At 40.3% G+C, this 14046-nt stretch overlaps 1 protein-coding gene across 12 annotated transcripts in view; it reads right to left on the bottom strand.

Moving 5' to 3' along the window:
- Positions 1-973: 973 nt before the first annotated feature.
- The window catches only part of ADAMTSL3 (ADAMTS like 3), a 274175-nt gene continuing 261102 nt past the window's right edge, over positions 974-14046 (bottom strand). For all 12 annotated transcript variants that reach the window (XM_039492789.1, XM_039492793.1, XM_039492785.1 and 9 more), the window contains 5 exons: positions 11426-11609; positions 7397-7601; positions 5971-6080; positions 2723-2937; positions 974-2187 (listed from right to left, as the gene is read on the bottom strand). In XM_039492789.1, the coding sequence (XP_039348723.1) occupies positions 2078-2187; positions 2723-2937; positions 5971-6080; positions 7397-7601; positions 11426-11609 (824 nt within the window). In that variant the 3' untranslated portion in view covers positions 974-2077. The remainder of the gene's footprint in view (positions 2188-2722; positions 2938-5970; positions 6081-7396; positions 7602-11425; positions 11610-14046) is intronic.

The raw sequence follows: 14046 nt of genomic DNA on the forward strand, positions 1-14046 counted from the left end.
AATGTCATGCCAATTGCAATAACAATCATTTACAGCACTGCCTCCAAATAGCATGCATACTTAACCAAAGATAAAATAAAAGCAGCAAAGGAGTGCTATGTGTTAACATTGAAAAACTTTAAATACAAAGAAAAAACATGAATAAGAAATTTTGGTAATAAGAAAAATATATGTCCCAAAATCTTTATTACACACTGTACAAAACAAAATATTGCACTTTAAAATCAGACAATAAATATATACAAAAGTATTTTACAAGTGTTTTCTTTTAATTTAAAAAACTGCTTAAGCAATCAAGACCCATTATTGATTAAAAAGGTAATGACCAGGAATATCCTCCCTTTGCAGTCAGCAAGGACACAACTGCCCACTTTAAACACTTTCTACACAGTAGTGCTAGTCTAATTTTCAGTGATGCAAACCCATGGTATAGGAATACTGTTTCTAAAATTGTTCTTACAGCATGCCTACTAATCACAATTCAATGCAGTCTAGTAATCTACTAATGCAGGGTATGCATTCAGGCTTCCAATTTGTGCAACAGTTGGAAGCTGCAAAAGAAAAAAAAATGCCATCTTCAGCCCTGTGCAGGCTTCTCTGGGGTAAAGCAAAATGTTTAGCCCTATCAGGCATATAATTTTCCATCCAGAAAAAGATTTACTTAAGGATGTCATGGTCAGAATTTACTAACACACAAAAGACTTGAATGGATAATGGTCATGATGAAAAATCAACTTGAATGAAATTGATTTCAGGGCCGCCCAGAGTGGGGGGAGGGGGAGAAGTGGGGCAATTTGCCCCAGGCCCCGGGCCCCTCAGGAGCCCCGTGAGCCCTGGCCCAGCAGTGGTCCAGGTCTTCGGCAGCATTTTGGCAGCAGGTGGACCTTCAGTCGCTCCAGGTCTTCAGTAGCATTTCAGCGGCAGGGGGGCCCTCAGTGCTGCCGAAGACATGGAGCAACTGAAGGCCCCCCCACCGCCGAAATGCCGCCGAAGACCCAGACCGCCGCCGGGTGAGTACAAGTGCCACAGCTTCCCCGCTTTGCCACAGGCCCCCTGAATCCTCTGGGCGGCCCTGATTGATTTCTTACACATTTATCTTCATATTTAACAACTCTTTCCTCTTACTTTTTTCCATGACTGGAAAATATAAAATATTTATTGAAGGGAAAGAGTTGGACAGGCACATGTGGCCAGTTATTGGCTTTAGTTCCCCATTTTACTATGTGCAAGAGAACAGTGATACTTCATTCACAGCTCTTATAAGGAAGTCTTGAGTCTAATTTAAAATCAGTAGAGAAGATTAATCATGCCTCAACTTTGATCATATTTCAGTGAGACTGGAGTACAAGAATAGGAGCAAAGGAAAACGACACCTCATTTATTCAAAAACAGATCCATTGCTGTTTTGAAAATCATAACAGCATCTACAATGCATATACATAAATACAGGAATGAAAAATGAAATGTATTGCTGTGTATCCAGCTGACAGCTAATCGCAATAATACTGTCCTGTGAGATTGAACCTTATTCATAGTTTAAGCTCAGGCTGTTTATGAAAATGTAATCACTGCCAAAAACTTTATAGCTACAAGCCTATGCTTCTATAAATTTAAATATCTTGTTAAATTTGATAACACAATGAAAATAAAAAGTGACATCAGTTGCTGCATTCCAAAATTCTTCAAACGATTTTGTGACTTAGACTTTCTTATAAGTAAAGGGAAGTAAGCATTACCTGGTCCTTTTTAGATAATGTTATTTTTCCTCAATAAAATTGTACTATGATGACCTGTGAAGTTCTACAGATGATGTGCCATGATATTCTCCTCTTAATCCAGACATGAAAATGTTTAAAACATTAAAAATTCCACTGCAATAAAGTGGCCAATGTATGCTTCCAGCAAAATTTCCTCTCAAGCATATCAATCTACAATGCTATTTTTCATCAGTCCCATGTATCCATTTAACTATTATGCGTACTGTCTTATTTACAAGTATATTCTTCAAACAGTCTAGATTTAATGAACCTGTTTTCTCATCTCTTCACTGCAGCATCATGAACTTTCCACAGAAGAATTACACTTCTTGACATGACTGACAACACCTTTGTTTGTAGAGGTCTATTAAGCATAACTTTAGATGTTTTACAAATGTACAGTAGTGAGTTGTATCCTTGCATTCGCCTTCTGAAAAATATATTTAAGCATTAAAAGGCTTTATAATGAATAAGGGATTAACAGTAAAACTAATCATCATAGTTTCACACAAACAATGGTTTGATGGTAACAGTTACTATGCTAGCATTTCAACTCTAGCAACAGGGGTTCAAACGCTGTCACAAATAAAATGACTGGTAATCTCATCATATCCACTTATCTATTGTCCATTTCACAAAACTACCCCACAATTTGGTAAAATCAGCAATGTGCTCTGAGATTCATAAATGAGTTGTACTGGCACTGCTGTGTAGGGAGACCCGTATATGATTAACCCATAACATGCCTGATTCTAACTGGTGCTTTTAATTCTTAAATATTAAAGTGACCCAGAACTGGAGAGAAGTATAGCAGGGATAATGAAGTGTTTGTTGGAGAAAATAGCTTTACCTTTGATGTGCAATCAGATGCTTGCAAAATCATTACGGTACAGTTTGGAGTTGCTCTCTAAGTATAACTACTACAAACTATGACTATGCTCAGATATAAATAAATGTTTACGTACTGCCACAGGAAGTGACATTGCAATGTTGCCAGGTCACTGGTCTCTTCCTCCACCCACAGTACTGATCAGCCACAGGTTTATTCTTCTTCCTGTGTACACAGTTTACTCGTCGTGACTGGAATCCACTTCCACAGTCTACGCTGCAGGGCCTCCATGGACCTGTCCGCCAATACACATCACACATCTCTGAAGAACAGTTTCTTCTGACAGCTGATCTGTGGAGAAAAAACACAATAGTTAAAGATTTTTGTGCTAGATGCTTCTTAGCACAGAGTTATTTGTTATACATCAGTCATCACAAAATGAGAAGAAATGTGTCCCAGTTTATTTTAACTACTGCTCCTTTACCTTGGGACAGAAGAAACTGTTGGTGTTTATGCAAAATATCGACAAGAAAGTTTTTAGTTAGAAAACAAAACCCCACTTTAAAATAAATTCACCATTTAACATATTGAATGCTATAGATCAGTGGTTCTCAAAATGGGGCTGCCGCTTGTGTAGGAAAAGCCCCTGGTGGGCCGGGCCGGTTTGTTTACCTGCTGGGTCCACAGGTTCAGCCAATCACAGCTCCCACTGGCTACAGTTTGCTGCTCCAGGCCAATGGGGGTTGCGGGAAGCAGCGCAGGACAAGGGATTTGCTGGCAGCAGCTTCCCTCAGCCCCCATTGGCCTGGAGCAGTGAACCACGGCCAGTGGGAGCCGTGATCAGCCGAACCTGTGGACCCGGCAGGTAAACAAACCGGCCTGGCCCACCAGGGGCTTTCCCTACACAAGTGGCGGCCCCAGTTTGAGAACCACTGCTATAGACGCTTTATACATAAGCACTCTCTTCAATACAGAATAGCTTCCTCCCACTGATACCAAAACTTCTCAAACATTTTTACCTTCTGGGGTGAAATCTGGGCCTGTTGAAGTAAGGGGGAGTTTCGACATTTACTTTATGGGGCAGATTTCAGCCCTAATGTTTAGTGAAAATGCCTTTAAAATGCTCACAATTTAGAAGGGCAAGGTGGGTGAGGTAATTTCTTTTACTGAATGAAGCTTGTCTCTCTCATCAACAGAAGTTGATCCAATAAAAGATACTGGATATCACATCACCCACCGTGTCTCTCTAATATCCTGCGACCAACATGGCTACAATTACCCTATATACACCACAATGTAGAAACACTTTTATGAGAGAAATATTCACAGATTTAGGTCTAATTAATCTAAAAAACATGATAAAAAGTCAAATGTATATGTGCAGATGACATGTTCTTCCCATACTTTTCATTATCTTTTCATCTATTCACCTAGACCAATGTTTCCCAAACTTGGGACGCCGCTTGTGTAGGGAAAGCCCCTGTCTGGCTGTGCCGGTTTGTTTACCTGCCACGTCCGCAGGTCTGCCTGATCGCGGCTCCCACTGGCCACGGTTCGCTGCTCCAGGCCAATGGGGGCGGCGGGAATCGGCGCGGGCCAAGGGACGTACTGGCCGCCGCTTCCAGGGGCTTTCCCTACACAAGCGGCGTCGCAAGTTTGGGAAACACTGACCTAGACATTTGATCCCATATGGGACAAACTTTTCCTCCTACAGGTCAATTTAAGTCAGTCCTTATTGTTGGGCAAATTGTTCTATTAATTTTTGAGGCCACCCTATGTAGGCCCTGATTCAGTAAAACACTTAAGCACATGCCAAAAAATCATACATATGCCAACACAATCTTCTGGAATTAAGATCTTGTTGTGATGTCAAAGCTGTAGTTTTCCTTTAACAGGGAGCTACTTAGAAGCTAAAAACAAAACAAAAGGATGCCTAGAAAGAACACAGCTCTGGAGAACAGATCATCAGAGTCATATGCTCATCTTTATTCAATTTTATATTTCTTGGCCTAAATGTAAAATGGTGTATAGCTTTGGCATCATACACTTAGAGGAAGCATAGTGTGTGCTTTCAAAGAAACACCTGCCTTATTTCAGTGCTCACAAAACATCACATTGATCCATATGCTGCATATTATGATGCCCAGAAGAACTTCGTAATTTTACAAAACTTAATCTTCAGCACAGTACTCTGAGATCATTATTACCAATAGAGGCCCAATTCAAAAATGACAAGAAAACTATGGCAGGCCTTTAGAAGAAGGTAGACCTATTTAATTTTAATTTTTTACTGGACCCAAACATACAGTAGGATATTAAAAAAAGTAAAAGTATGTCACATAAAATATGTGTGTGTCACAGAGCAAAAAATACCCCATTTCTCTTGGCCTGTTTAGTCATTAAGTTGTTCTAAGTCAAAAACACACACGGTGGCCCATTTAGAAATCAAACAGTGAAAAGGCAAATGACTTTTCTGTTCTAGAGGAATGTAGGGCTTGGATTGTACTGTGGTGTTTGACGAGTAGTTCCCTTACCCTCTCTTTCAGCAGGGGAGGGGTTCAAGGCAAGGATGAGGGGGATTCAAAAATAATAAAGGGTGGTGTTTTATTTCTGATATTTTTCAGCTTCCATTACAATTAACAGTGATAATTAATTCAAGTGATGCCTAAAAAACCCCCTCATATACAATCTCTAACCTAAAATTAAGCATCTTGATTCTGTATTTTCTATCATCTCTCTCTTTCCTGACCACCATCCTTAGATTTTTTTGGACCCTACTCCCTATCCTGGACTAACATTGTCCTTTGTGTGGTTAATGTTTTCTAGTGTGCTTTGAACATGGGACTGGGACTCAAGACTCCATGGTTCTATTCCTGGCTTTGCCACTAACATACTGAGCGCTGGTCTACACTGGGGGGGATCGATATAAGTTATGCAACTTCAGCTACCTGAATAACAGAGCTGAAGTCAACGTACTTAGATTGACTTACCTTGGTGCCTTCACTGCAGTGAGTCGACTGCTGCTGCTCCCCCATTGACTCTGCCTGTGCCTCTCATGGCACTGGAGTACAGGAGTCGACGGGAGAGCGCTCGGGAGTTGATTTATCACATCTAGAAATCGATCCCCGCTGGATCGATCGCTGCCTGCCGAGCCGGAGGTTAGTGTAGACATACCCTGAGTAACACTTAGGAAGTCAGTTAACTTTTCTAGGCCTGGAGTTTACTCAATCAGTAGCACTGGAATAATAATAATTACCTATTTCCTGGGGGATTGGCTTAATTCATGGTTTATAAAAGTGCACTGAAATATTGGATGAAAGACACTATAAAGTAAAAAGTATTATCTAAAGCAGGACAGTTTCTGTACTGCTTCAAACTGTGTACCTTTTTCTTTCGTCACAATAAGAGTCTGGAACGAGAGATCCATTGCGATGTTGACATATAATGTGACGATGCTGTAAACCCACAGCATGGCCTACACAGCGACCAGAACACTAAAAATAAATTTTAAAAAAATCTTCTGTTAGCAAATATAATCTTTATGTATGTCCACATAAAATCTAAGTCACCTGCTTGTTTTGATATTAGTGCCTGGTTCATATAAATGTTTCTTTGTTATACTGTTGTAAACAGAGCTAAGAAAATAATTCACAGTGAAAACATAACTTGCCAAAATATCCTTTTGTTTGTTTGTTTGTTTGTGACTTGTCCATGAGAAGCTTTTGAAATTATTACTTGAAATTATTTGCCAATAATTCTTGGTCTGTAGATTGCTCATAAGCAGTTTCTCGTGAGTATTTGATATTTAAAATTCAAACTGTATTTGTTAATTTTGATTGGGCACATGGAACAGAATCTGTTCATGATTGGTTATATGTATCACTTAGAATCAGGCTTTCAGTATGAATATTTGCATGTACAAGTTCAAAATCTGTGTTTTACAAATAGTTTTTAAAATTCACTTAAAATTAACCATTTCTTCAAGCAAGTTCTTCTGGTAAATGCCTTTGTTAAAAGAGCTGCTGAAGATGGACATTAAAGGGAAATAATCATAGCTGAACCCAAATCAATTTTATTTGCGTGAATATTCAGGGAAATGTTTCTGAAATGTTTATTAAGGTCAAATAGTAAACACCATATCAGTCCTCTTGAAAAAATCATCATAAATTCAAAAGCTATTGCAATTTGTAACATGAAAGTAAAAAGCACAATTCCTCTTGTTAAAATATTGTGTCATCTACTGTTAAAGCACATCCACACACCTGCCTTTTCACAGATACAGCTTCGGTTCCAGTACAAGTGCAATAAAAGCACTGTACCAATATTGGGGAGGGAGGGAGAGAAAAATGGACCAGGTTGTAAAATAAAGTGATGCTAACGTTAGGGTTTCAAAGCATATGTTTTGTTTTCTGTGCAGGACTCACTTGTCAGATAAAACTTGCATATACCCAGCCTACATCTCCACAGAATATCTTTTCTTTGATCAAATAAACTTACTAGACATAGCAAAATAAAGGAGCCAAGACTTGTAAAACATTGTCTGAAAGCTAACATTAACTACACCTTTCCGGTTCTTCCTGTATGCCTGTGGACAGCACCTAGCACAACAGACCCTAATGCCAATTAAGGCCTTCTAGGTACAAAACAAATAATATTAACTACTGTAATATGAAGAAATATCTACAAAGATTTCCAACAGTAACAGAACTACCAAGCATGGAGGCCAGAACATTAATTTGAAGATTGCAGTATGATGACATAGCTGTATTTACAGTGAGTTTCCCATCAAGATTTTCAAAGGGTAGATTACCTGTCCCCACGACTGAATCATCCACTCTGTACATGAATGAACTGTGCACATTTTCTTTCCTAGTGGACTATCTTTGTCGACACAGGCATCTGGTGACAACATCAATGTAGTGCCATTTGCTTTTGCTTGTTGACAAGTTACTTGTCGTTGGCGAAATCCATGACCACAAGAAGCAGAGCACTCAGACCATGGACTAGTTACCCATCTGAGGATGTAAGATAAAGAGACAGTAAATAGGAAAGTAATGCAAACACAATAGTATAGCACAGCAAATTCTCTAAAAATAAAAACCACAGGAACTTATTATCGTAGCTGCAAGTTATAGACGTTTGCCTAAAGTCAACTCCTTAACATGAGAAAAATATGAGCCAGTATTATGACCTCCTAAGCAATGTTTCTTCTGAGCCAGGACTGATAGAGATGATTTTCAGAAGACATCCTTTTAAGAAAATATGCCATACAGAAGTTATGGACTTTATGCAGAAACTGTTGGGTGAATTTCTTTGGCCTGTATTACCCTGGATGTCAGGCTACATGATTACTCATAGACTTTAAGATTAGAAGGGACCATCATGATCATCTAGTCTTACCTCTTGCACATTGCAGGCCACAGAACCTCACCCACCCACTCCTCTGATAGACCCCTAACCTCTGGCTGAGTTACTGAAGTCCTCAAATCATGGTTTAAAGACTTCAAGTTACAGAGAATCCACCATTGATCATAATGGACCCTTCTGGCTTAAAAAAAAATCTATGAATCTAAGATATTCTTTCAGAACTGACAACAGATCCTCTCTTTCACAACTTATATTATAAGATGACATGTAGTGACCCAAATGTAATTAAAGTAACAGGTGTCACTAGTCACCAAAATTTGCTAGGTAAAGAGCTTGTTATATAAAGGACTGACCTGAACATTTTTCTATCGATGATATGTTGAATAATTTAGTGTTTATCTGAACAGCTAGGAACAACAGGCACAACAGAAGAAGCAAGAGGTGGTTCAATTTATTCTATTTAATATTTTTCTAAATCCAACCTAAAAATAGGGATTGGGAAATTACATGTAGCATAATTGTGAAAATAGGAGGGATATGCTATTTTAATCAGCAATTACCTAGTTCCCTTGTGGCCGAGTAGTTTGTCCACTCAGGATGGATTACTGCCTTTAAAAATGGGACACCTGTTCTTCGCTTCATTTCAGTTTTCTTTCAAGTACTGTACAAATTTACAGTATTTGTACAATAGGTCAGTAAGGCCCCAGTTCAGCAAGTACTTACTACATGCTAAGCATGTGCTGAAGTCTCAGCATGAGCTTAAAGATAAGCATATGCTGAAATGCTTTGCTGAATCGGTGCCTATGACTTTTGCTTTACATTTAAATTCCATATACGAGTCCATATGAGTCATCCTGGGAGGGGCACAGTGGGTTAACAGCAGTGCACAGGCCACTTATGTGGGGAATGGAGTTGAAGGTTCAAATGCTTTCTACTTCCCTTCCCTGGTGAGTGACCATACTGGAGGCAACAGAAAAAGGAAGAGTTTGTGCCAGTCACTAGCAGCTCCTGCAAGACCCATTTCTTAGAGATCTGCAGGCCCTCTTTATGTAAGCTACACAGGGTTCTTTTATAAAAGGAAATGTTTTTATTAAGGAAATATACTTAAATATTTTCATTCTTCTCCAATACAAAATACCAATATAAATATAGAAAAAATTAAGTACTGTAGATAGGAAAACAAACATTTCATTTCATGCAAACAAATGCAAAATTCTAATTCTAATTAATTATATGCATATTAATAGATATATTCTAAAATTCTAATAATTCTATGCAAAATACACAATACAAGTAAAACAGGAAGTTAAAGCACTTTAGTGAATATTTTAGGTCAGAGAGAACTTAGGTATTAGTATATTTTGTCATATGAATTAACTGAGACTTTTGATGCAATTGCTCTCGGATCAGTTTAATACAGTTTGCCAAGCTGTATGCTAGAGTTCACTACATACGTATTTGGAATTCTCCTTAGAGGAGCATTAATGCCCCAAGTATTTACATTACTCTCTCCTTCTTTCTTTCACCTGAGTCAACTGGCCTGATTTCAGAAGAAAGCCTGCAGTGGAGTCCATGCTTCTCAAACTCCTTCAGATTATTATTGCTATTTTTCCATCCGCAGGAAATTCACTTGTTATGGGATGGCTTGAGTTCGGACTCACAATTTAGAGTGATCTGTTTTTTGGCTGCCAATATTGAAATATAAACACATTTCTTCTTATATTTATCTATTGCTATGTTTTGTTTTTTTATATATTTAGAATACAAAGGTTTTAGAACATACAGGCAAGTCTTATCATACGCGGGGGTTCCGTTCTGTGGTCATCGCGTAAAGCGAAAACCGCGTATACCGAAAATTATATCCCCGAGCCCTTTAAATCCGGCCTGCAGCTCCGGTGGCAGGGCCGCTGCGGGGAGCCCGGAGGAGCCCTTTAAATGTCGGCCTGCAGCTTTGGCAGCCAGGCTGCAGCTGGCATTTAAAGGGCCCGGAGGTCCTCTGCCTTTGCAGCTGGGAGCCCCCTGGGTGATTTAAAGGCCCTGGGACTCCCAGCCACAGCTGGTGCCCCAGGACCTTTAAATCTTGAGGCCACGCCCCCCCCTCGGACTCCAGCCCTTCAGCGTAAAGCTGAAATCGCGCATGTTAAATGCACGAAAGTTGCGACAGACCTGTACTGGCAATTGTACTTCCACAATGTCACTTAATGACTTAACACTTCCCTCCAACAATTTTCCAATGACCAGCAACTCCAACATGTGCATGAGTTTTCTCTCCCTCGTGAATTTCACATTGCTGGCAGTTAGGAGACGCCCTTTCCTGACAGGAGATGCAGAGTGCTTGTATTCATGTGGCAGCAACTGTTCCTGCTGCAGGCTGGGAACAGAACTTTGACAGGGAGGAAAGTTCCTCCCAAGCAGTGAGAAGTGAGTGGTAAAACTGGAGTTGAGTTCTTGGCAGTTACAGCTAAAGCTTTTGGTGTGTCTGCATCATGTGCACAGACATGTTGTCCCAAGAGCAGTCCCCAGAGGCATTCTAGTTGACCTAGCCAGAAGGCCAACAAGATTGGTGAGGAACTGCATGCCAGAAAGGGAGCTGCAACACAGTCTGAAAGGCTGAGATACTATTGTGATAGGTCCTATAGGAAGACGATAGGTAGATCATACAGATAAGCAGTTACAGTACATATTCCCCCTCTGCATCAACCCTGTTCTGGTAGCCAGTGTGTAACAATGGTCCTTGGCAAGCTCCGCTGTCTAGCACCACTGCTGATGCTAAACACACTCTAACTTTGTCCTCTGCAAGTGCAAACACCAAGACTCTGGCTCCTGTGCAAGTGCACAAGGAAGAGAAAGAACGCCTTGCACCACTCTCTTCCAAACACCCTGTGAACCCAAGCAGCGCTAGACACAATCTATGTCATGGACAGATTAGCCAGCCCTGGGGATGTCCCCATTCCACTTGGAAACTGGCAGAAATTTTGGGAAGGTCTCAAGTCTATCTAAGACAGGATGCATGGCCAAACTATATCTATATCTAAAAGTAATATGCAAGTATATGGATATTTCAGCTGTTTGATTTATTACCATTAACACTTCCTTAAGCAAGTATGTTTTACAAGCCTTTTACCATCTACTCCACAAATATAAACTGTTCCATCTTGAGAGTCCACTTCAGTGTTAAAAATGACCCCCCCTCTGCTAGATACTTTGAAATTTAGAGCTCTGAACCATGCTGTTACAATATCAAGTTGCTTAAAATTCTTACTGAATGCTGCCCTGTCTCCAGAAGAATTAGTATTCCTGTAATTGCTGATGGCAGCTCTTCACATTTCCCTTGCCTTAGGACGCATCACTGCACAAAAGCTAGTATATTTCAGAGTCACAGTAGAACACATGGAAACAATGTCAGGGGTTCATGAGCATATTTTAAAAGGAAGTATTAACACAGGTCGAAACACAACAGGAAGGGATTTACCTGGCAGGGCAGTCATGTATGTTGCAGGACTGATAACTAACCACTGGCTTCTGATGGTCTTCACATAATGATTCATTCACTTTTTGTTCTTCGGAATTCACACACTGCAGCCTTCTGAAGTGGGTTCCTGAATTCCCACAGGTAGCAGAGCAAGGACTCCACTCAGCATATTCCCATTTATAGTCTGTCAATAGGAGAAGAAATGCAAATGAAAATTAGTGTGAGAAACCATTATAGATAGTAATTGTGTAGCAAATGTATTTGTGATACAGCAGTTTCTGTAAGATAGATAGCTACCACGCTCGTTGTGGGAAAAAATCTTAGTTCCTGTCTAACATGTAAGGTCAAATTCTGCCTTCAGGTATGCACATGAACCTCCCAAGGAAGTCAATAGGATCAGTGTGTGTGCAGAAGGACAGAATTTGCTCACAGTCGGAACTGATGAACCTCTTTAAAGGCTTTCTTAGCATTCTTTCTACAGTGAACATTAAAAAAGGAAACTGTAAATAATGCTCTCCATGTTTCTTGTTGTTCTTTAAAGAGCCTATTCTGTATAGATCTTATCATTACTCCAGACTCCTTGCATAATTTCAAGATTTAAGAGAATCTTGCCTGGTATAAACTATAGAAAATGCATCTAATGCGTAAATAATTAGCCACTAAAGCATCTGGCAAGATGAAAGATGATTTAAAAAAAAAAAAAGAATCCACTATGTTAAAGGCTGGTCATCTCCAACAACTATAGACCTTATATTGGTCACAATTCCAAATGATTTCCTTTCCACACACTACCCCCTCCCCTTTTTTTTTGACACTTGGTAAAAGATGAAGTACTATGCAATGTTGACAGATTTTTATGTGATTACAGAAGGAGTCAGATTTTTCTGTAATAACCAAGAATAATTGATAGCTACCAGCTGTGTCCACAGCCTCAATCCTACAGCACATACTGAATTCTTTAACTTATTGTTTTTCAGTGTTTCCTAATTACTTTTGGGTTTCTTAAAATAATATCAAAGCAAAAAGGTTAAATTTACTGGCTGCAACAGTGATGGAGAAACTATTGTTTGTTTAACTATGATGCCACTGTGCAGCAGTGCCCTCAGTATGCCTACTGTCAGGGGTGGCTCTAGCTTTTTTGCCACCCCAAGCACGGCAGTCAGGCAGCTTTTGGCGGCTTGCCTGCGGGAGGTACCCGGTCCCGCGGCTTCGGTGTAAACGCAGCGAAATTGCCGCCAAAGCCGCGGGACCAGCGGACCTCCCGCAGGCAAGCTGCCAAAAGCTGCCTGACTGCCGCCCTTGCAGGGACCAGCAGGGCGCTCCCCATGGCTTGCCGCCCCCAGCACGCACTTGGAGCCCGGGTGCCTGGGGCCGCTGCTGCCTACTGTACAAAAACCACCAAAGAATTCCTTGCATTTTTAAAAAGGTTTGGCTATATAAATGATGAACCATCTACATGTGCAATTCTCAAAATCAAAGCTCATGATTGGAAAAAAATCCCCAGTAAAAATACCGACCAATATCAATATGAAATGTATTGGTAAACAAACAAAATGCAGGCAGATAAAAGACACCAGATGCCATATATTTAACTAGATCTATATGCAGAACTCCACTAGCTTCAATGACATACACACTCATGGAGTGAGACCCTCCATGTAAGGGGGGGAAGGATCACTCAGTGGTTTGAGCATTGGCCTGCTAAACCCAGAGTTGTGAGTTCAATCCTTGAGGGGGCCATTGAGGGATCTGGGGCAAAATCAGTACTTGGTCCTGCTAGTGAAGGCAGGGGGCTGGACTCAATGACCTTTCAGGGTCCCTTCCAGTTCTATGAGATAGGTATATCTCCATATTATTTTTCTAATAGATTTAATAAACTAATACTTCACTTTACTTTTAAGTTCAGATTTGTCATCAATAGGCCATATTTTGATCATGGATACATTTCTAGCAAAATTACTACACTGTAGTAATCAGATAACTCTGGCTCTGATCCTGCAAGCCCTTACATACTAAAGTAGTCCTCACTCACATACATAGTCTGGTGGCAGTCATTGGACTACTCATGCTTATCAAAGTAAAGGATTGCAGGATCCCACATTTTTATCGTCTGTTGATCTTTTGTCGATAAACAGTAAGCCAAATCATATTGCTATCTGTAAAATATGAGCAAGGCCCTTTATTTTAGATTTTTATGTTGTTTAAAATTCCTCAGGAATTTATCAGTGTTCATAATAAAAATTTAAAAACAGGTGAAAATCAGTGCAAAAAAGTAACTTCACAGTTTTCTGCATAAATATCAGAATTATTAGGGGACCAGAGGACAACAAAACAGCAACAAATGGAGAAAAGTAAGAGTACTTCTAACCCAGCTTCCCACTCCAGAATGAGAGACGGCAGCTTGAAAACCTGGGTGGACCCAGGGATCCCCAGACTTGGCTCCCCACTCCAGAGGGAAAGATGGCGGACTGGTAACCTGTGCGGCCCAGATAACCGACCTGCCTTCTCTCCTTCATTTGGCCTAGAAATGGAAGAGATGGAGGAGGCAAGGGTGCCATCTCACACTGCCTTCTCCACCTCTTCTGCTTTCAAGCCCACTCCAGAAGGAGAGATGGAAGACT

The sequence above is a fragment of the Mauremys reevesii genome, linkage group 10 (genome assembly GCF_016161935.1).
Source record: "Mauremys reevesii isolate NIE-2019 linkage group 10, ASM1616193v1, whole genome shotgun sequence".
Classification (NCBI taxonomy): Eukaryota; Metazoa; Chordata; order Testudines; family Geoemydidae; genus Mauremys; species Mauremys reevesii.